The sequence below is a fragment of the Camelus ferus genome, chromosome 5, assembly GCF_009834535.1.
Source record: "Camelus ferus isolate YT-003-E chromosome 5, BCGSAC_Cfer_1.0, whole genome shotgun sequence".
NCBI classification, from domain to species: domain Eukaryota; kingdom Metazoa; phylum Chordata; class Mammalia; order Artiodactyla; family Camelidae; genus Camelus; species Camelus ferus.
In genome coordinates this window covers 17,495,330-17,516,803 of record NC_045700.1, presented here as the reverse complement: position 1 = coordinate 17,516,803, position 21,474 = coordinate 17,495,330, and the positions used below count along the sequence as shown (strand labels likewise).

The 21,474-nt window shown below is 35.5% G+C and overlaps 1 protein-coding gene across 15 annotated transcripts in view; it reads right to left on the bottom strand.

Moving 5' to 3' along the window:
• The window catches only part of R3HDM1 (R3H domain containing 1), a 141,455-nt gene that overhangs the window by 5,952 nt on the left and 114,029 nt on the right, over positions 1–21,474 (bottom strand). For all 15 annotated transcript variants that reach the window (XM_032479366.1, XM_032479352.1, XM_032479351.1 and 12 more), the window contains 4 exons: positions 16,716–16,870; positions 13,253–13,404; positions 4,931–5,034; positions 2,722–2,894 (listed from right to left, as the gene is read on the bottom strand). In XM_032479366.1, the coding sequence (XP_032335257.1) occupies positions 2,722–2,894; positions 4,931–5,034; positions 13,253–13,404; positions 16,716–16,870 (584 nt within the window). The remainder of the gene's footprint in view (positions 1–2,721; positions 2,895–4,930; positions 5,035–13,252; positions 13,405–16,715; positions 16,871–21,474) is intronic.

The window sequence follows — 21,474 nt, the reverse complement described above, 5'->3', positions numbered from 1 at the left end:
TTTTTGTTTACTGACTGTTGCAGGCTGTCTCTGTGCCAAGGATCAGCATGAGACATAACTTTAAAGTCTTCTCAGGGCTTTACTGAGCCTGTGCCATTCCCTGGGCACACACAGCCCCTTTCTAATTTTTCCAATACACACAGTTGCTTTTGAATGTTCTAGTCCTTAATGTCTGGCCCCCAAAAGGGGCTAATAGAGAAAAATGAAGGGAGGAAAAAAGAGAGCCAGCCCTTTAAATCCCCTGAGAGCTAGAGGTTTGCAACAATGTGGGAAGGTGCAACAACAATGGCTACTACCTCTCTGTTTGCACCTCTGTCATCAGAGCAGAAATCCATGATTAGAACATAAACTCTCTGTAATTGAAGGGCAGGGTCCTTTATGCCCACCTGGGCTCCCACAAGCTGCCCTAGGAACAAGTGCACAGCGGCCTGTCAATGGCTGGGAGGCAGAAGATGGGTGGCTGCTACTGTGCTAAGAGCTGAAATTGACTAAAATTAACCACAATGTATCACCCAAACTCTTTCCTGGCAGTTGCAAGCCTTCAACAGATTCTAGAGTTTCAGAACAGTTACAATGGACAGATTCTGCAGAGCAATTTAGATAGGAAGACAGATTCCTGGTGCTTCCTACTCTGCCATCTCCCCAGAATCCTCTCTCCTCTAGTGATGATTCTTGGCTGGTGGTTTCCAGGTGGTAATTTTCTAATTTCATCATTTCTTCTATTTTTATTACTTCACATTCTACTGTAAAGAAGAGCTCACTTACTCCCCTACTTACTCCTTTATATCAGTATGCACTCATGGATTCTTACTTTATTCTATGGGTAACCATTCATTTCCTAATTACTTTATGCCTAAAGCCTTCAGGCCTGATCCTGCATCCTTTGATACACCTCCATCATCTTCTGAGTACTTCGTTACTTTCTGGCATAGCAACGTGTTCCAGGATCATCTTGTATATTCCCTGAATGAACCCTGCCAACAGTCATTTCCCTAAGGAGCCCTGGCTGCTTTTAGTGGAGAATGGTATTTAGAAACTACCATTTGGGTGATAGGTGTATCCCAGCCTTTTTAGTACACTTTAAGAGCATTTTTCCTAAGTGGCACAGTAATTTATTTAATCAGTTACCCGCTAATGAATATCAAAGACTATTTTTCAGTTTTCCAGCGTTACAACAGGGAAGAAAGAAATATCACTGTACATATACTTTTGTATGTTAGTTCCACATCTTTTACCAGACAACATTCTAGGAGTGAATCTGTAAATCAAAGGCCATGCACCTTCCACATTTTGAACACGGTAACTAAATTGCACTCAAAAGGAGACTGGATCAATTTACAGTATCAACAAGAGTGTACAGGAGAGTTTATAACTGGTATCTCTGCCAACACTGTGGATTATTGGTCTTCATAAATTTTCCCAATTATACAAATAAAAAATATTTCTATGTTTTCATCTGTTTAAACGTCATTGGCCATTTATATAGTCTGTGAGCTAGTCTATAAATGACCTTTGCCTTTTTTATTCTGATATGATTTTGTCATGTGCATTGAAAATACTTTTTTATCTTAAAAAATTAAAAAAACTTTTCATGCTGTAAACTTTCAATTATATAAAGGCACAGGTAGACAATTCTAACACATTTTCATGTAGTCTTCATCCAGCTTTGATTGTGATCACCCCTGCTTTTTTTTTCCCTCTAAACAATTTAAAGCAAATCTAAGATTATCACAGCATGTCACCTGTAAATATTTCGGTATATAAATATTTCTATCTAATAGATAAGAACTATTAAAAAAACAAACAAACCAACCTTTATCATACTAACAAAATTAACATATTTAACTGTCTTCTTTTTGGCCCAAAATGTCTTTCGACTGTTCAGTATCCAAGGAAGATCCCTGTTTGCTGCATCTGATTGTTGTAACTCTTGAGTCTCTTTTAGTCTATAACGGATTCATCCTTCATTTCAAAATGTCATTTATTAGTCAAAGAAACAAACCAATTAGTCCAATAAAATATTCCATGGTGTCACATCAATTGCTTTTTATTTTCTTCCTTTATTTTCAATAAATTAATAGCTAGACTTAGGGCCTGACTAAATTCAGGTTCAATATTTTTGAGAAGAGCCTCTCACAGGTGATGCTGTGTACTTCCTTCTAAACCATATCAGGAAGCAAATGTTTGGTTGGTCCACTTTTAGCGATAGTACAATCCATCAGTTGCTAAAAGTGTTGTCTTTCTAATGTATCCATTTTAAAGTTCCCCATAAGCCTTTTCTTAATGTTTCTAGCATCTGCCGATTATTTTCCCTTGTTCATTATTTTAATAAGATTCTAAAACAGTGATTTTTAAATTCTATCATTGCCTTTAAATGTATTCATTGTATTTCTTCTATGATGAAGAGTATTCCCTCATCCACTTTCTGGTTACAGTAAAATATAGTTCACGTGGGAAAGGTGGGATAACAAGCTTAGCACTTTTTCTTTATCAAATTTTAGATCTAGTTTATGGTCTGAATTTTTTAATTAAAATTTTTTAAATATGCAAAACGTTGGGAAATAATATTTAAATACTGAAATAAATTGCATATAGAGAATGTTCAAACTTTACTAATCTACTTGAGAAGATTTAAAATTCAGCATCAAGCTTTATAGATCAATCTTATATGACTAAATGTTGGAAGTTTAGAAATTACAGTAAACCAAAGAAGCACCTTACCTGAACAATATTGTCTACATTGCTAAATTCCACACACTTCTGTCCTCTCTGGTGATCACAGTAATATTTGTTTTGTTTCCACTGCGGGGGTGAATGGGCACGAGACTGTGGATTGTTTGGTACGCTGAGCTGCATCATCACCACTCCGCCACCAGGTGGTGGAGGCGGCACAGCTGAAAATACAAATTAGGACACTGTCATCAGCATACCTTAGCTAACAGCTGTTATCTTTAAACACCAAGATGATGGCAATAATTTTACATCACTGAACAAAATTTTACTGATAAAAATGCAAATCAGATTTAAGCCCTAATGCTTCATGCTATAAGCACTGTGTGTTTAAAAAGGTATCAAAATTATCTCTGTAGACCTAAACATCTCACTTGCCCTAAACATAATAGGTCAGGGAAGTCCAATTATCTACAAGACCTAGTAGAGAGTAGCACAATTGAGATATGATCTATAAAAACGCTTAATTTTTAAAATAAGTTAATTTTGAAACAGGCATTATTCTACATACACAAAGGAAAACTCTGGGAAAAACTAATAACCTACAGAAATTTTAACATACAGTAAAAAAGTAATCTTTTGAGTGAATCAGTTTCATGCACTGGAAGAAGTCTGGGATGTGGGAATCAGAAAGCACAATTTCAGAACCCTGAAATGCCCCATGACTGGGCAAATTATTTACCCTCTTTCATTGTAATTTCTCATCTGAAAAAGGAGGCTAGGAACACCTCTGTGGCTGACTTTAAAGGGTTGTGATGATCACATGCATGTAAAAACACTTTGCTAATTGTACAGGACACATGGACGATAATATCTATCTTCCGGTCTGAGTTACTCCTGTCATACACCGCTGCTGCAGCACTCCCAGAATTAGGCATGTACTCTGCCACTCGCCACTTCAGTGAAAGGTAAGGTGCCCTGCCTCCGGGGCCACTGTTTGCACTGCAGTGATGGTAAAGTTGCCAGCTCCCTGGAAACAGCACCATCTAGACCTGGCTTGGCAAACCACAGGAGGGCTGACTGTTGAGGAACATCTCAATGTTCTCGGGCACAGCAGCTCACGCTGGATGCAGCCACTTTTACTCATGTGGGTGATAATTATTTTTTGTTTCTCTGTTTCTTAGAGATTACACATGTCAACAAATCATTACAATAAAATATGGTGTTATGGTAAAGGATTGTTTTAGACACTATGGAAACAGACAGAATGAAGCAACAAACTCTGTCTTAAGGACTGAGGAAGCCTCTGGAGAAGGGGTGATTTTTGAGTCAGACTTTGAGGATGAGCAGGATTTTGGCAGAGGATGGTGGAAAGGCATTCCAGGCAGAGGGAAGAGCAGGCACAAAAGCATCTTTGGTATGAAAAAACACATTATATTTAGAAACAAAGTTCTGTATGACTTGAGAATTTAAGTATAAATAGGAGGCATAACTGCTAAGGATTTTAGATGGAGCATCCATGTAAAATTTTTATTCAGAAGAAAGACATGAAGAGACTTCTGTTTCACGACAGTAATTCTTATGATGTGTGTGGTGGGGAATAGAAAGGTGGGCACGGGGGAAACATGAAATCAGCAAAATACGAAAGAGATGATTGCATATAAGACACGAAAAGAACTGACCGCAAGTAGCAGCAGTGGGGAAGGAAAGACGGTACCAGATTTGAGGAAATGAACGTCAAAGGGGACAACAGAAGAGAATCAATCATGCTCTGAAATTTGTATTGGTCCCTAGATAGAAGGTGAGGAAAGGGATGTAGGAGGAGGGAGAAATACTAAATCTACAGTGCCTTTGACACATCTGGGTAGGAAAGTCCAGCAGGCAGTTGCTATATACGGTCTTGTCTCAGCAGAAATAAGATTTGGGAGACACTGGCAAAAAAGCCGTGGTTGGATTCTTGAGGAAGAGTCTGAAGGGTAATGAGAGAGTGCCTAGGAAAGGATCCCAGAGAACATCAATATTTAAGAGGCAGGCAGGATGGAGAGCCTGAGGAGGAGAAATGGAGAGCAGGGGTGGAGGGAGGCAGGAGAAAAGGAAGAAGGAGGGGACTGAATCTGTTAACTCTGATTTCACGGGGCACCCTGGTATATCTTAGTACATGACAAGTTGAAAACCTTTTTCTAGAAATGCCCAAGGAACTTATTTAATTATTTCTCAAATGGACAAACCATTGCACGTTCCCCCAATTATCTATTCATACCTGCACACTGATGGCCTTGAAGCTGCTGGGAACTGCATGGTGAAGTAGTTCGAGGAAACTGGACTTGTTCTGATCCTGGATGCTGCAAGTAACCTACTGATGAGCTATGGGGCAAAAATCAAACAAACACAGAACACAGCGCAATGAGATGGAGATGACTGTAAAGATTTTTTGAATGAAAGGTCTATAAGTTTATTTAGATATATATTATTTCTCAAGTTGGTTTGCTTAATAAAAGTCAAACTTAACTCTTTTCTAAACAGTGAGTTATAAAGAATTACCTTTTTGATAAAAATCACTTTATGTTTTTGTCAATGACACTAATTTTTTAAAAGTAACTCATGATTTCATTGCTCTTACTCTTTTACAACTTATTCTGAATAGGCCTTTTGTATTGTTCAAATAATTATTTTAAAAAGAAGAAAAATAGCTCACTAGCTTTATGAAATAAAAAGGTAATTTATTTGGATCTCACTAAGCTATCTATATTTTAGAAGAGAGAATATGCGGTTTGACAATGATGAGACTCAGAAAAAATATTTTATTGCTTAAAAAATGTACTAAGGACATAATGTACTATCTAAGGAATAAAGGAAATAATAGAACATGATTTTGACATATTCTAATATAAATGCTGACAAAAATAAATGGCTGTTAGTGTAAAACCATTAAGCTACTGCTGTATTTTTCAACAGTTTATCTTTGAGACTCAAACTTACATGGAATTTGTCATAATATGTCCTTCAAGTTTTCTCCATTTAGCAATTTCTTTCAGGAAAATAATTTCAAATCATAGAGCAATATTACGAATTCTTGCTGAGAATTCTCAAGTAATCAGAAATCTTAATTTATATATAAAACCCTGTTACCAGCCTTTTAAATCAATTTTCTTTACATAGTTTTATTTCTTAATCCAGCTTTAACAACTTTTTTGCACTACATCTCATAGAATTGCTTCAAAACATTAGATCCAACTACTGAATTACTGAGAATACAGGGAGAAGTGTTAAACACCACGATGACACCATCAGTCAAATCCGACTGTGGAATGCTCTACAAGACACACGTACAAAAACATAAGCAATATTTGTGGGGTAGTTGGTAACACAAATACCAGCTGGATATTTTTTATAATTAAGAGGTTAACTGTGAAATTTTTAAGATGTTTAATAGTACTGTAGTTGTATGGTTTAAAAAACCTTTTAGGGATACTTCTAGTGAAATACTAGTGAATGAAATAATATGATACCCGGGTTTATTTTAAAATAATACGGGAGGAGCATGAAGTAGAAGTTTAAATGAAAATAGATTAGTCATTAGTCAATAAATGTATAAGCTGAGTGAAGGGTACATAGGGGTTCAGTATACTTTGGCTTATATTTAAGTGTATTTACAAATATCTGTAATAAGAAGTTAAAAAATGATTCTCTAATTCAGGGTGACAATTCTCCAATTAATAAGACTTAGTAAAGTTTCATTGTTTTCTGTGGCAGTATTTAGTGTAGTTCAATAAAGGGAACAAGAAAAGGATGTAAAGTGAAGATTTCACAAAAGGTGATTTTGGACCACATGCCAAAATGAAAAAATAGTACTTTTTGAAGTTCATGTCAATTAGGATTGGAAGGCATGATAAGAGTATTTGCCACTTGTAGAAATAACATAGCTTAAGACATGGAGGGTGACAGATAAAGAATATAGAGTTTCTCTCCTTTTCCCCTTCATCAGTATATTCACATTAAAAAAATTTTTAATTATGGTGAAGTACACATAGCATATAATTTACCATCTTAAACCATTTTTAAGCATACAACTCGGTGCCATTAAGCACATTCATATTGTTGTACAATCATCACCACCATCCATCTCCAGAACTCTTCATCTAGCAAAACTGAAATTGTACCCGCTAAACAACAGCTCCCCATTCCTCCTTTTCCCAGGCCCTGGCAACCACCACTGTACTGTTTCTATGAATTTTCGCTATCCTAGATACCCCATTTAAGCAGAATCAGACAATATTTGTCCTTTCGTGACCAGCTTATTTTGCACAGCATAATGTCTTCAAGATTCATCCATGTTACAGCATGTGGCAGAGTTTCCTTCCTCTCTAGACCTGTGCTGTGCTTCCTGAAGGTGCTGTGAGTAATCGATAGTACCCATTTGGGGACTGTAGCGGTCTCAGTATCACACATTTAATTCTTTAATAATGAAATGCGACTGAAGCAGTGAACAAAAAACAAACACTTTGAGGCTCATTGGTCCTAATGACTGATCCACCATTTGTGACAAGTTGAGCAAATTTCACTAGAATTTAAATCAAATTTAATCAGCTTGGAAGAGGAAACAAAAATTGAAAGTTTAAACTATCCAAAGGTTGCTCCATTATTTCTTTTGGATTATTTTTGTTGGATTTCCTATTAATAACAGAACTTTTACAACTTGTTCTGCAGCAAGTTTAATTTTGGGGGTGGATTATATTTGTGGTAAACTTTCAGAGACAGAATTACAGAATAAAAGAAGTACAGCAGTTTTGTGTTTTGTTAAATGTCATCAGAATGATTTACAGAAAAATGGGCTTCATCTGTCTAGCAACCAGCAATGTTCGTCTCTCTGCATATTGTTAACTGTTTTATCCTCCTTTTCCGGTTAAAGTTGCCTTAATTTTTCATTTCTCAGATTGTTGGTGAGAGTAAACATCTTCTCATGGGATAATTTACTACCAGTTCTGGCCAAGTGGGTAAACAATTTATTTCCATGAATTGTTTATTTGCCAAGTTGCAATATTATCCTTCTAGAACATACAGAAGTGAGAAAAATGTTTAAACTTTTACCAGACATCTGTCACATTTCCCCACATCTTGATGTTTTCTTTTTGAAACCTGTTTTAATATAACTGTACTGAATCTTTATATTAAAAAAAACCTTTAAAATATTCATCTACTCTTTAAAATTAATTATTTTTTGGGAGGGGAGGTAATTAGGTTTGTTTGTTTGTTTGTTTGTTTTTTAGAGGAGGTACTGGGGATTGAACCCAGGACCTCTTGCATGTTAAGCACTCACTCTACCACTGAGCTTATACATTCCCCGTCTAGAAAATTCATCTACTCTTTGATAATGCATTTCAAATCTTGAATCCTACCTCAGTGAGAAAAACAAAGCAATCAGAAAAGTATTTTCATAAACTCTTCACCACACCTATCCACACACTAATCTCTGTGCCCACGTACTCTGCTTTCCCCCACTCCCCCATACGTGAATCCTTTGTGCTCTTATCGAAGGCTAACCCACTTCCACTTGAGTGCTGGCTCTCACCCTCTTTCGGGACCTAACAACTCTACCCTCTCTCCTGAAGCAGCACATCCTCTCTCTACTGTCTTTCCCTTCAGCATACAAACATTTCTTTTTTCAATAAGAACAGGCCACTCTCTCTTAGCCTTGTTCCCCTCTCCCATGCACCACTGAAATTCAATGCCCCCCTTTATGAAAGCAATTCTCCTCAAAATTGTCTCTGTTTATTGTCTCCAGCCCCTCCCTTCCCATTCTCTTGGCTTTCATCTCCTAAGAGAGAGTTAGGTCTCCCTTCCAGTATTTTATTAACTTTTTAGGGGTTTGAAATATATACAAGAGTACCCAGAACTATATTCTGCAATTTAAAGAATTATAAAATGAAGAACTGAGTAACCTATATTCATATTAAGAAAAAAACATCACTAATATCTTAGAAATCTCCACACCATCTCGCACCATGTACCTCTAACTTCTGTATAGCAGTGCTCCATGTGGTAGGTTTACCTTTTTAAACAAATTGTTTCTGAAGAGGGTTGTGTTATTTTTTTATTACTGAGGTTTGAGAATTCTTAATATACTCTACACAAGTCCTTTTTCAGATACTTGATTTCATAGTCAGTATATTGTTTGACTTTTCATTCTTATTCTTTTTATTATTCTTTCATTTTATTCTTTTCTGTAGCCAGTTTCCATCCCGTATAGTTTTCCTACTGCCTGAAAGACCTTCTTTAACATTTCTTGGAGTGTAGGTATAAGCTGGCAATTAATTCTTTCAGTTTTTGAATGTTTGAAATAGTCTTAATTTCATCTTTGCTTCTGAGAAATACTTCTACTGGTATAGAATTCTATGTTTTTTTCTTTCATTACTTCAAATAAAGATGTTGTGCCACTGTCTCCGGCTTGTATTGTTTCTAACAAGAGGTCTCCTGCATTCTTATCTTTGTTCACCTCTATGTAATGTGTCTTTTTAACTCTGGCTACTTTTACAACTTTCCCTTTATAACTTCGTAAGAAGTTTCCTTCCTTTTTTCACTTGAAGTCTGTTGAACTTTTTGGATCTGCAGGTTTATAATTTTCATCAAATTTTGAAAAATTTCAGCTATTATTCAAGTATTTTTTGTTCCTCTCTTTGTTCTCTTTTGAGGATGCCTATTGCACATGCATTAGGCTCCTTGAAAACCACTGATGCTCTAGCTCTATTCTTTTTTTTCTAGTCTTTTTTCCCTCTGTCTGAATTTTAGGTTGGCACTGTTTCACAGTCAGGTTTATTTAACTGACTGGTTTTTCTCCTCATTATTGGCATTACTTTCTTACTTCTCTGTGTATTTGGTGATTTTTGATTAGATGCCAGGCTTATGTGTTTAGTGTTAGATATCCTTGTATTTTTTAACAATATTTTTGAGCTTTGTTCTGGGCCACAGTTATCTGGACACACTTTAATCCTTTTGGGTCTTACTTTTTTAAGGCACAACCCAAGCAATCTTTAATCTAGGGCTAACTGTCCTCCACTGCTGAGACAGTATTCTTTTAAGTCCTCGACTCACTGCCTCATGTATTATGAGGTTCTGACATGCTGGCTGGTAGGAATATAAATAAACTAACTATTCCCGTCCTTGTGTGAGATACGGGGATTGCCCTGCCTGTTCCTTTTGAGTGGTTCTTTTCCTGGCCTTGTGTAGTTTTTGCACATAATGCAACAGTCAGCAATCACCTAAGACTCAGAAGGGTCCCTCTTAGGTCTCCAGAGCAATCTCTTTGTTAACTCTCCTCTCTTTAGTACTCTGCCCTGTAAACTCTAAGGCACCCTGGCTTCCTTAACTCTCAACTCCACTAAGAGGCTCTGCTTGGGTTTCCTCTCCCTGAGCTATGGCTGGGAAACTCTTTGCAGGAGGCAAGCTGGGGCAGTAAGACTCACTTTCTTTGTTCTCCCTCTCTTGGGGTGTACTTGTACTGTCCCTCACTGTCTAATAAAAATAGTTGTTTCACATATTTTTCTAAATGGAAGCCAGGAGTACAGTAGGTTTTTAAGATCCTTTCATCAGTATGCCTGATACTGTCTCCAACACCAATAAGTAAAATACAGAAGTCAGCACACTCTCAAGCTACAAAAATTATTCACAAAATAATATAGAATATGCCAGAGGGGCATTTCTAACACAAGCCTTTCCTGCTTCCTAAACTTGGCCTACCTCAGGGGATTACTTGCTATCTAGGTTACCTATGGCCTGGAGAAATATCCAATAAAATGGCAAACCATTCAAAATCGTGGGGTGTGAAGAAAGCCAGGATGGATTTTGAGAAACAGTTTGGAGAAGCTTAAAATTTACTTGAAGAAACTAATAATTCAGAAGTAGGTGGGAAGATGAAGAGATTTACTCCTTTTTCTTACGTTTAAAAAAAATTATCTGCATTTCTCCTTACACAAGTCCTTTCCCCTCTGTCTTTAAAAAAATTCCTATTTTTGAATAAACACTCTTGACCTTTTATCTCAAAGAGTTCATGAACAGTCTAAACTTAACCTGTTTCTTATAATTGTTTGATCTACCACACACTCTCTATGGCTACAAATGACCTTTTCTTGTTACTTCTAATGTTTTTTTTCCCAGTAAATGGTCTCATCCTCCACAGCAATATTTGACTGTTAATCTTTGAAATCTCCTAGTATGTTGGCTTCCATATTCCTTTTTCCTTATGCTGTCAGCCTTCATTTCAGACCATTTCCTGCTGGCTTTTTGTTTTTGTTTTTTTTTTGCTATTAATCATCTGGCATATGAGTTGGCAAACTCTGGCCACTGGGCTTTTGAATGACCTGCAAGGTAAGAATGGTCCTCCACCTGAAGTAATTCCATTCTTCTCATTAGTAGACCCATATTTTTTTTAAAAAAGTGGTCAATTATTTTATTTTGAATTTTGTCAATAAAATTTTCTTTTGGAAATTTATTTTATCTGTTGTTATAAACATATAAATACCAAAAATAGTATCTATAATTTTATATCTTGGCCTCAAAAGCATACGATATTTCCTGTCTGGCCTGTTACAGAAAAATGTGCTGACCCTAGATCTAGTAGGTATTTTAAAGTAAACAATATATAAATTACACTCATCTCCAACTCTAATACCCTATTGTTGCTAGTAGGACATTTTCCATCAAGGTATCAGATTTTCCCCTAACCGTCATTTACAGTATCACCAAGTATTCCTTTCTTCTTTCAAAGTGCCTCCCAGATGTACCCACTTCCTGCTGCCACCACCACACACAGTGGAGCACCTGCTGCTTGATGCTTGTATGCACCACTCTCCTCCTCGAGTTCTCTGCCCAATTCAAATCCACCTCAACTACTGCGACTGAACTAATTTATTTAAAGAGACAAACCTTATCACATCAATTTCACGCTTCAAAAACCACAATTACTTGCTATTAAGAGTCTAAAATATAAATTCCTTGGCCTGACCTCTTACTCTCATGCTGATTTCTCCCTAGTCCAACCTAAGAGGAAAAATTCAGATACTCTGTGGAAAGATGCTCAAGGCTAACATTCAACGAAAAAGCTGAAGAATAAAACATTCATAAAAATAATTCTGCACATGCAGAAAAATATTCAGTGACACAACACAAACCAAAACATCCCTAATCTATCTCAAAAACACCAAACCTCCCTTCTCAAACCATAAATTTTTTACGTATCTATTTAGAAGAAGAAAAAGTGTTAGAGGAAAAAAAAAAGTTTTAGAAAGATATATAGCAAACTCTAATTGATTATTTTGGTCGAGGAATAGCAATTGCTTTGCACAAAGGGCAATGGGTAAGGGAGATTTTTTTAAACCACAGCTTATGAAAAATGCAATTAAAAATATAGAAAATGAAATGTTTAGAACAAGTGACTCCTAACAAAGTTCACATATTATATGTACACTGGAAGATGACTTGAGTCAAGACACCAAAATTTAACAGTGATTACCTCCGGTGGTGAGGCATACTTCATCTGCTCTTTCACATGTCACATTTTGAAATATTTTATATTTTCAAGTTTTCTACAATAACTATGTATCATATGTATAATCAGAAGGACCCAAGTAAGTTAAATAGAGAAAATACTCTTTTAATAGATAAAATGCAGGTGCAGGAGAAATATTTTTCTCAAGAGAAACTCACTGAGGCTGAAAATAAAGCTTTTTGCATGAAATGTCACCTCTTCCCTCCCTATTCTTTAAAGGTATCCACTTAAAAATTATTTCTTTAATCTTACTATTATCATTCATTTTTGTTGGGGTCACAAGCAGTGAAATACCTATAAGCATCCTCTTCCTTTCTTTAACATCATTTTTGTCAATAAAACTTAACTTACTAATTAATTTTGCCGATAAATACATGCTTACAAAAATAGTAAAAAGCTGTTACATCTGACAAAGAGAAAATAAGTATTCTAAAAAGGTAATGTTTCAGCATCAAAAGTAACTTTCTTATTACATTTTATTTCTCTAGGCTAAGTGTTAACAACTTCCCTTTTAATAACAACAGAAGTAAAATTTCACGAAAAGATGTGGTTCGGTCTGAGACTTTGTTATAGACAATTACTGCAAAAGATGGCTGAGGCCAACAAAAAGCCGAAAACACAAAATTAGAAGTTTAGGAGAAATAAAAATGCTGAAATACTCTAGCAAGATATTTTGCTGCAGAGGTTATATATAGAAAATATATTCTCCCCAAACTCTTACAAAAACCTTAAATATTAACACACAAATGCTCTAAACTCCAAGGCCTATGGCCAGCTATGATTCCCTCTGGGTGAGTAAAAGGAGACTGGCCTACTGCTTTACTGCTTTTAAGCACATGAGAGACTCTGACTCCCCTTTTACACATGTAATGCTCTGCTTACGCTGAAATATTTGAAAAACAGATTGCATCATAGTTTTTCTATTCTATATTGGAAAAAGATCTCAGGTATTGCTCCTTAGGCAACTTTAAAATTAGCAACAGACCACAATTCTGGTAAACCACGGGAGCTATAGGATTAGGTTCTTCTAGTCACACTCACCTTAAGTTATTTTGTTGGCCAGGTGGAATGACACTATAGTAAACTGGCATTCCCGTTGTGGGCATAGATCCTTGATTAGACTGATTAGGGAACATAACAGGCTGTTGATAAGTCTGATGGGCAATTCCTTGAGAACCTTGAGGCAGTGAAACCTAAAATTTGAAAGACAATTTAAAGGGAAAGAGGTTCTTCAAAACCCTGCAAATGTCAATGTCTCCAGCCACCATACACTTTTCAAGAATAAGCAGTTAGGAATAAGTTAAAACTGCCAATAGGCTGCCCCGATAAGTTAGCTACAGCATTACCATTTGATTTCTGTATCCTTTTTGGCTACCGTTTTTGGTTAATATTTATCAATAGTAGAGTAGGCTAGATGCATCAGATTGTTTTTAAAAAGTTATGACATGTCTCAAAGTTATTAAAAAAAAACTTTCAAAATAAGCACGATCATTTGATATGAAGAGTAATATGGTTCACCTCAGGTAGAGCTAAGTAAAACTTAGGTGGGGCACCAGGGAGATACACTGGATCAGAAAGAGTGTGAGCTCTGGGGCCTAAGGTACCTAGCTGTCATGTCACCTCCATCACTTTACTACCTATGTGACCCTGGGCAAAGGACTTCACTATTCTGAGGCCCCACAGGTCATTATCTAACAAATGGGAATGACACCTCCACCGGGCGGACTGGGTATTATCTCTGTTATAATCTTCATCTACAGGGTCTAGCACAATAGAAATATGATAAATGGTGGATCTTTCTCTGTTTTCTATATTATCTACATAGAAACCACATGAACATAATGATTCTTCAATTCTCTGGTTTCCATAGTTTTTTTTTTTTTTTTTACCATAACCTCTAACACTTTTTATTTTTTATTGGAGGGGAGTAATTAGGTTTACTTGTTTATTTGTCTTAATGGACTTACTGGGGATTGAACCCAGAACCTTCTGCATAATTGCTACCGCTGAGTTATACCCTCCCCACCATAGTTTTTAAAATAGAAAACACATGGGCACAATGGTTCCTTAATTTACAAATGTGCCATGTTACAGTTGCATTCAGTGATTTTGGTAAATACAAAATGTAATATAAATGTAAAAGCTTCTGATGATTCTCATGATGATGACGTCAGCAATAGTAATGGCGTTGACAGCAGTTAACAGTGATGACAATGAAAGTTAACATTACTGAGTACTTACTATCACGTTCAGATTCTGTCCTAAAAACCTCTGCATATTATTACATCAAGCCCTCCTAACAACCCTAAGAAGGCATCTTTATTATCCCTGTTTTACAGATGGGAAAACTGAGGTTAAGCAGCTTGCCTGAGGTTGTATAGCAGAGAAGTCGGAATGTGAACCCATGCCCACTGCCCCCAGAGTCTTAGTTCTTTAACCACATCATGATTCTCTATATCTGAGCATCATGATTTATAAGTTAATGATTAGCTTCTAAGTCTTGCCTACTAACATCTTCTTGAAATGCACCTGCACCTTTCAAATTACATGGTCATCTTTTAATTACTTTCAATTTGGCTCAATTATTGCAAAGAGAAAGTTACTGGTTTAATTCCTCCAATTCTGTACGACACAGTATATTTCAGTCTTTTTGTCTACTGAGGCAGTGTGATATTGTGAAATTATTATTTCTGACTGTACCTAAGTTAGTATATAAGCAAGGCAGATCTAGGAAAATGATTTAAGCTATAGAATAAATTTGTACCTAGCGGTAAAGGAAAAACTCAAGTACCAAAAGACAGGGAACAGTACTTGAAAATGCACAGCCACAGTATACACTCTACTGAGTACAGCTGACTTCTCTGACTTAATTTTTAGATGGTTTATCACCATCCAGCTTATCTAACCAAACGTGGTAGGAAGTACAAAGCAGGCTGTTACTCATTGCTTGTCAGAGTAACATTTCTCATGACATTCACCCAGTGGGAGGATTACATGAAATATCATGAGAAAGTAATTTGTAACTTATAAAAAAAAAGTATGCTACAGAAATTATAATAACTGTCTTAGCTATGAAACATTTAAAATATCTAGCTCCATTTTTAAAGACTACATTAATAAGGATGTAATATATTTCAAATTTATATTCAAGGCAGATCTTACTTATAAGGTGTACAGGCATCAAGCTGATGCCTGATGGATTGAATTAGGCAGCATGACCAGTGTCCTTGAGAAGGGAGGGCTCCTGGCTTGGTAGTGATTCTGTCTAACTCCAGACAAAGTAGGGGATGGGCAGTTTCATGTGCCTAGGCTTAAGCAAGGAGGATAAAGAGTAAAAGGCTTGGAGGATATGAGAGAAGAGAAAGATGTAAAATCTAGTTTCATGATACATCTTTTTTTGTTAGTTGCTTTCTATTATCAAGGGGCTTCAAAGTAAGGCATATTCTTTAGTGCTCAAAAGTCCTTGATAATTCCACATTTAAAATTTTAATTACAATTTTCATTTCCTGGAATTACACAGAACATGCTACCACCTTTCCTCATATCCTTTCCCATCCTCAGAACATCTTCTTAACCAATTTATGCCCATAATTTTCTTTTGAGAGCTAGTTAAAGGTCTGGATCTTTTAGAAGACTTCTGCATTAAGTCCTTAACCTGTTCATGGCTATATTTCATGACTCCTTCAGTTATCAGTCTGTATACTACCACCAATTTGTTTACACATGTTTAGATGAAATACGTGTACATTTCTCTTTCCAACTAAATTGTTTCTACCTTGTTGACATGAAGGAAAATGGTCTTTGGATTTCTTAACAGCTATGGAAAACCACAAGGCTAACAAAACAAACCTACTTGCTGGTTACTCCAGAAAGTAGAGGAAGGTAAAACAAATCTCTGAAAATGTGCCATAGTTTACTAAAGAAAGCTGACTTATTTATGAAACAGTAAGTGCTTCTACTTTAGAATTAGAAATGAAAATCCATGACATTTTCAATATATGACATACTATTCCTTTTTGGGACTAAGTGGGATAAAAAAATCAGTTCCAGCATGGCAAACTGCACACTGTTCCTTATCCTGTAAACACTGACTTGTAATCTGTACTCTACTTCATACCTATCTCCACCTGTACCTATCTCCACCTTTACTTTTCTCTCCCATTCCACTCTCTCCTCAAGCAGACTTTCTAAGCAGTTGAAGAATAGAATAAGACACTTGCTCATATACTTATGCTGCTGGAAACAGACAATGCTGGACAAAATTTATTCCCCAATATGAATATGGTTTAGACATTTTCTCTAAAAATTAATAAAGTGAATGAATAATGCAATAAAATGAGGATAAAACAAAGCTGCACTGACTAATAAAACTCTTCAGACTATAAAGTGATATATTACAGAAGCATTTCCCCAATATTAAAAGAAGAGAGAAGATGTATTGTAGCCACATAAGGTAATTATTCAAAATCATCTCTACCTGATGTAGGTAAGACTGACAATGTACCTGATAAGTTGGCACTGAAGGATAGGGGATGACCACTCCTTGAATCTGATTTCCAATGCTGTTGGGCTGGCCACCAACGAGGCTCTGACTCTGGGGTTGCTGAACTCCAACAATCCCTTGGTAGTTTTGCTGCTGGTTGGGCATAACTTGATAACCTGTAATGGCACAAAGAGTTAAATCCTGCTTTGAATTTATTTCACTAGTAGGATTTCTTTTGTGTGTTTTAAGCAAGTAGTTTGTGTTCTAAAATGACAGCATTTTGTTTAAATAGCAAATCTCAAAAACCCTCTATTGTGAGAGCTAACATTTAAAAGGTTTACTATGTAGGTAAGCCAAGTCAGCTACCCACCCTCACCCCCAATAACATTCAAGTAAAATTTGTGTACAAAGATTTCCTTTGTAGTTGAGGAAACTTACAGGGCCATAGACTTGGTTTATACAGACTATTACCATTCAGTGTGTATCACAATCTGCTATGACAAATAGTTTCTGTGGACCAAGACTGGATGCATAATTTGTGGGGTCCAGAACAAAAGCAAAATGCAGGGCCTCTTGTTAAAAAATTGAGAATTCTCAGTTGGTACTGGTAGAATTGGTCCTCTGGAGATGGAAAATAATGGTCACTTTTATAGAATCGTTTTATGCTTAAAAAAGACCACAATAAGATATGACTCTTTACATTAGGAATGTGTCAAGGGGCACAAGGAAAATGGAGTTATTCAGCAATTTTTTAGATTATTTTCTTATTGTATTATTAAAGTCACTTGACAGAGAAACAGATCCTTGGAGATATTAAGCAATCTGCCCCAAGTTCACAAATCAAACACCTAAGGGACAGCTCTTCCTACACTGAAGGCACTGCTGGTAATTTAAGTGGTAAGTTAAAAATATAAATATACTTTTATCAGGTCACTTTATTAGTTTTTAAAAAGACTCCACAATGATAAGCTTTGAGTAGTCAGTATGAATTCTGTCTCCAGAGCCTTAAGAGGATTCCTTTAGATAAACCCATTAGCTCAAGACTTATGTAAATAACCAGAAACTACAACAAAGCTTTTTTTTTTTTTTAAAGAAACCAGATAAAAATAACTACCTTCCAGCTTCAGAGTAGCTAAAAAAATTCTACAAAGATAAACCAAACTATAGCACTGCCTATACAAACTTCCACAACTAAGGATCAGTGAAATGATTTCTCTGATAATACCATATATCTATTTTGCTGTCCTGTATATATCAGTTTTCATTTCCATCCTAATTAATCCCTAAAGCCACAGGAATGGCAAAGATCCCATCTCAAGCGTAGGCTGTAGACAAAGTTATCACTGTAGTTGCCTGGAAGCCTCAATGATTTTGCTCAATGACTAAACAGTTGAATAAATTCTAGCATCAACCTTCTCTAAAGACATGAATACAAAATATATCTGGTAACTAGGCAACATGTTAACAACCAAGTAAAAATCCAGTTATAATGAATCCTTTAATAGTGAAGGGTTTCATAAAATGACGCTATTTCTATGGCAACAGTGCTTTATTGCCATGTTTCAAATGATTTCTTATCAATCTAGCTTTTACCAAAAAAATGTGTATTATAGTCCTTATATCTAATAAAGTGATTTATAATATGCTATCTCCTAAACATTTCTCCCTGTGAAATTCCTGTAATACTCAGATTTGCCAGGTAAAGTAAGGAAACTTCTTTCTTGCTCTTTGGTATAATAATTAACACCCCACCCTATTTGCAGTTTATCAAATGTCAAGTATTTCAAATTCACAATCCAAACCCCATCAAAACATACACTAACACATTTCTACCACTAAGAAAATAAAGGCCAGGAATGGACACAGAATGTGAATATAAGACCCTTTCTTGTTTTGGAAACGCCATTTCTGAACACCCACACACCCACAAACACATCTAATGCAGCATCAGAATTTGGGCTCAGCTCTTTATACACTGGGAAAGCAAATTCTTACAATGGACTTGTCAGGATTATAGTCCACTAAAATTAAACTGAAAAATGTGGACACCTGACAAAATTCACTGTAACATACTGTGACTTACATATTTTGACTTAAACAGTCACATCCCCCTAAAAAACTTGAAGTGTTTTTTTCATATTATTTTTCTATTTTATTCAAAATATATTCAAAGTTACAGGTTGCCTCAAAAGAAAACTTTGGGGAAAAAAGCCAATTTATGTTCAAATGTGGCTCTGATTTGCTTTATTTATCTAAATTTGCCAGTATCTGGAGATTCACCTTGCATGCCTTCTGCCTGCAATTCTCTTTCATGAAAAAAAAAATGACCGGACACAGTAAGCTTTCAATAAATAGCTGTAGATTCCATGTCATAGTGGTCTAATGTAGGGTCACTTGGACACTGCATCCTGGAATTGCACCAAAAAGTTTCCAATGGTATTTTAGATTCCTTAACATAGCCCAATCCCTACTAACATCAATGCCTACTTATATATACACACACATACACACACACACACCTCTTTATTTGTCTCTATCTATGTATCACCACACAAACATCACATTTTGGAAATGTGACAATATAACAAAATCTAGAACATTTGACTCCAGCACCTCATTTGTTAGAGAGGGTAGTATAAGGATGCTGTGAGCTCAAGATGTGCCTGGTGGATGATAAAAGCTGAGTAAAACATGGTCCTTATCTTTGAAATTAGGCATTCTTACCCACGACACCCTACCAGAATAGCACAGTAAGTAGGGTCTTGTGAAATTAAAGAGGAAAAAATTAATCCTGGCTGATAGTCACAAAGGCAGTAACATTTGAGGCTGGACTTAAAGTCTAGAAAAAGTAAAAACTGAATAACATGTTTGAGGAACAGGGAATAATAGTCAAGAGTGGCTGGATGTGGTACGTGCAGTGAAAAGTAGAAGATGAAGGTAGAATTTTGCTGGAGAACCAAAGATTTTACCAGTATAAGAGCAGTGAGAACTACCAATAAGTTTCAGATTTTAAAGATTGTGAAAGTATGAAAACGACAAGTATTAGTACTTCATTCAGAAGTAGAATAAATAAACTGGGAATATGTTTTTAAATAACAGTGGAGCTATTAAAAATAAGGATGCCAAATACTTTAAAAGAAAATATTTTCCCTAAGAAGTTTTCTTATTAATCTTCTCACAATTTTGTTCATTGCCTTATTCCCATATCTCTTAAAACTCTACAGGTAATAGAAAACTGTTCTTGTTAATTGTTCTCCACCATAAAAAAAAAAAAAAAAAAAAACAAAAAACCCCAAAACCCTAAACTGAAATGGCATGCTTTTTAAGGATTGGGTCAGAAACTTGTAACACCCCAACCACCCCATTAAAGAAAAAGAATAAAACCCAAAATCCACATCAGCTATCACAAAATGAGCCAAAAAAGTGAGTACTTAGTATTTATACTTACTAAATAAACAATGCGGAAAAACATATTCTTAACAGAATAGAATCAAAATTATGTATGCTTCTACACAAAACCAGGAGCTTACTTCATGCTGACAGGTTGACTGAGAACGAATGGCCAGTTTCTCACTGTCCACGTTTAGTGAATGGCTTTTCACAGCAAAAGTCATACTTGAGTTTTAAAGTAACATGTTTAAAATAAGGTTAAACATATTTGTCTTTTCATTAAAATGAAACTTAATCCCAAGAATACAAATCACCTCAGTCTAGAATTCATGAATTGCTCACAAAGCTTCTCAAAAAATGCACAGCAGATGAATCACAGATTTCACGTAATTAACCTCAAAGTGTTTATTTGAAAAGAAAGAACAAAATTGTTTTAGTTTATATCTAATATGTAAAGCTTGAAGTGAAGGTTTTATTTGAACATTTCTGGGGAAAAAAAAGGACATTGAAAACATCTTTAAAAAAGTTTTATTTGATTATAAAGTATGTTTTCATGGAAGAAAATTTGGAAAATACAAAAGGGAAAAAGCCACTATGCAAAAAAAATTTTTTTGTAAGACAATCATGTATAGATGATCACTATTTACACATTATATATATGGCTAGCCTTATTTTCTCTGCATAGATAGCAATATATATACCACTCACATTATTTATAGAAATAAGACCCTATGACATATACTGTTTCATAAACTTTTTCCATGAAATGTTTCCATAGCTAATCAATAGGGATTTTACAAAGCTATGGGAAGGAAGTATTTAAGTAAGTTTTCTTAGAACATATTTAGACCTCAAGTTAACAATCAAAGGACGAGAAAAAAGCCAACTGATCTGAAGTCTCCACTGACTTTAAGGAAGAAGGCATGTGTCAAGATGTTAACAAGACAAAATGACTAAATATTTTGGAACAAACTATGCCAGCTTCCAGTGTCCACTTTGGAATTCAACCCAAACACAAATTTATCCCAAATTTGTATGCATTTTCATTTAGAATACTACATAATTATTTCTTTGATGACACAACAAGATAATATTAGTAGCTAACATTTACATGATATTTATTAGGTTTAGGCACTGCTCTAAGCACTTTCATATGCTAACTCCAAACAAACAACAGCCCAGTAACTGGTTAAAAAGTATATAATTTTGGAGTATATGCTAAAGAACATGATATTAAATGTTACAAAAAGATTATCGGACATTTTGTGAATGATATAAGACCATGGGATCTATGTTGATTGAAGTTACTATAATCACAAGCAAAATTAGAAATATTCAATTGAGAAAGAGCACTTTAAAAAAAAGAAAAAAACAATAAAATTCTAATTCA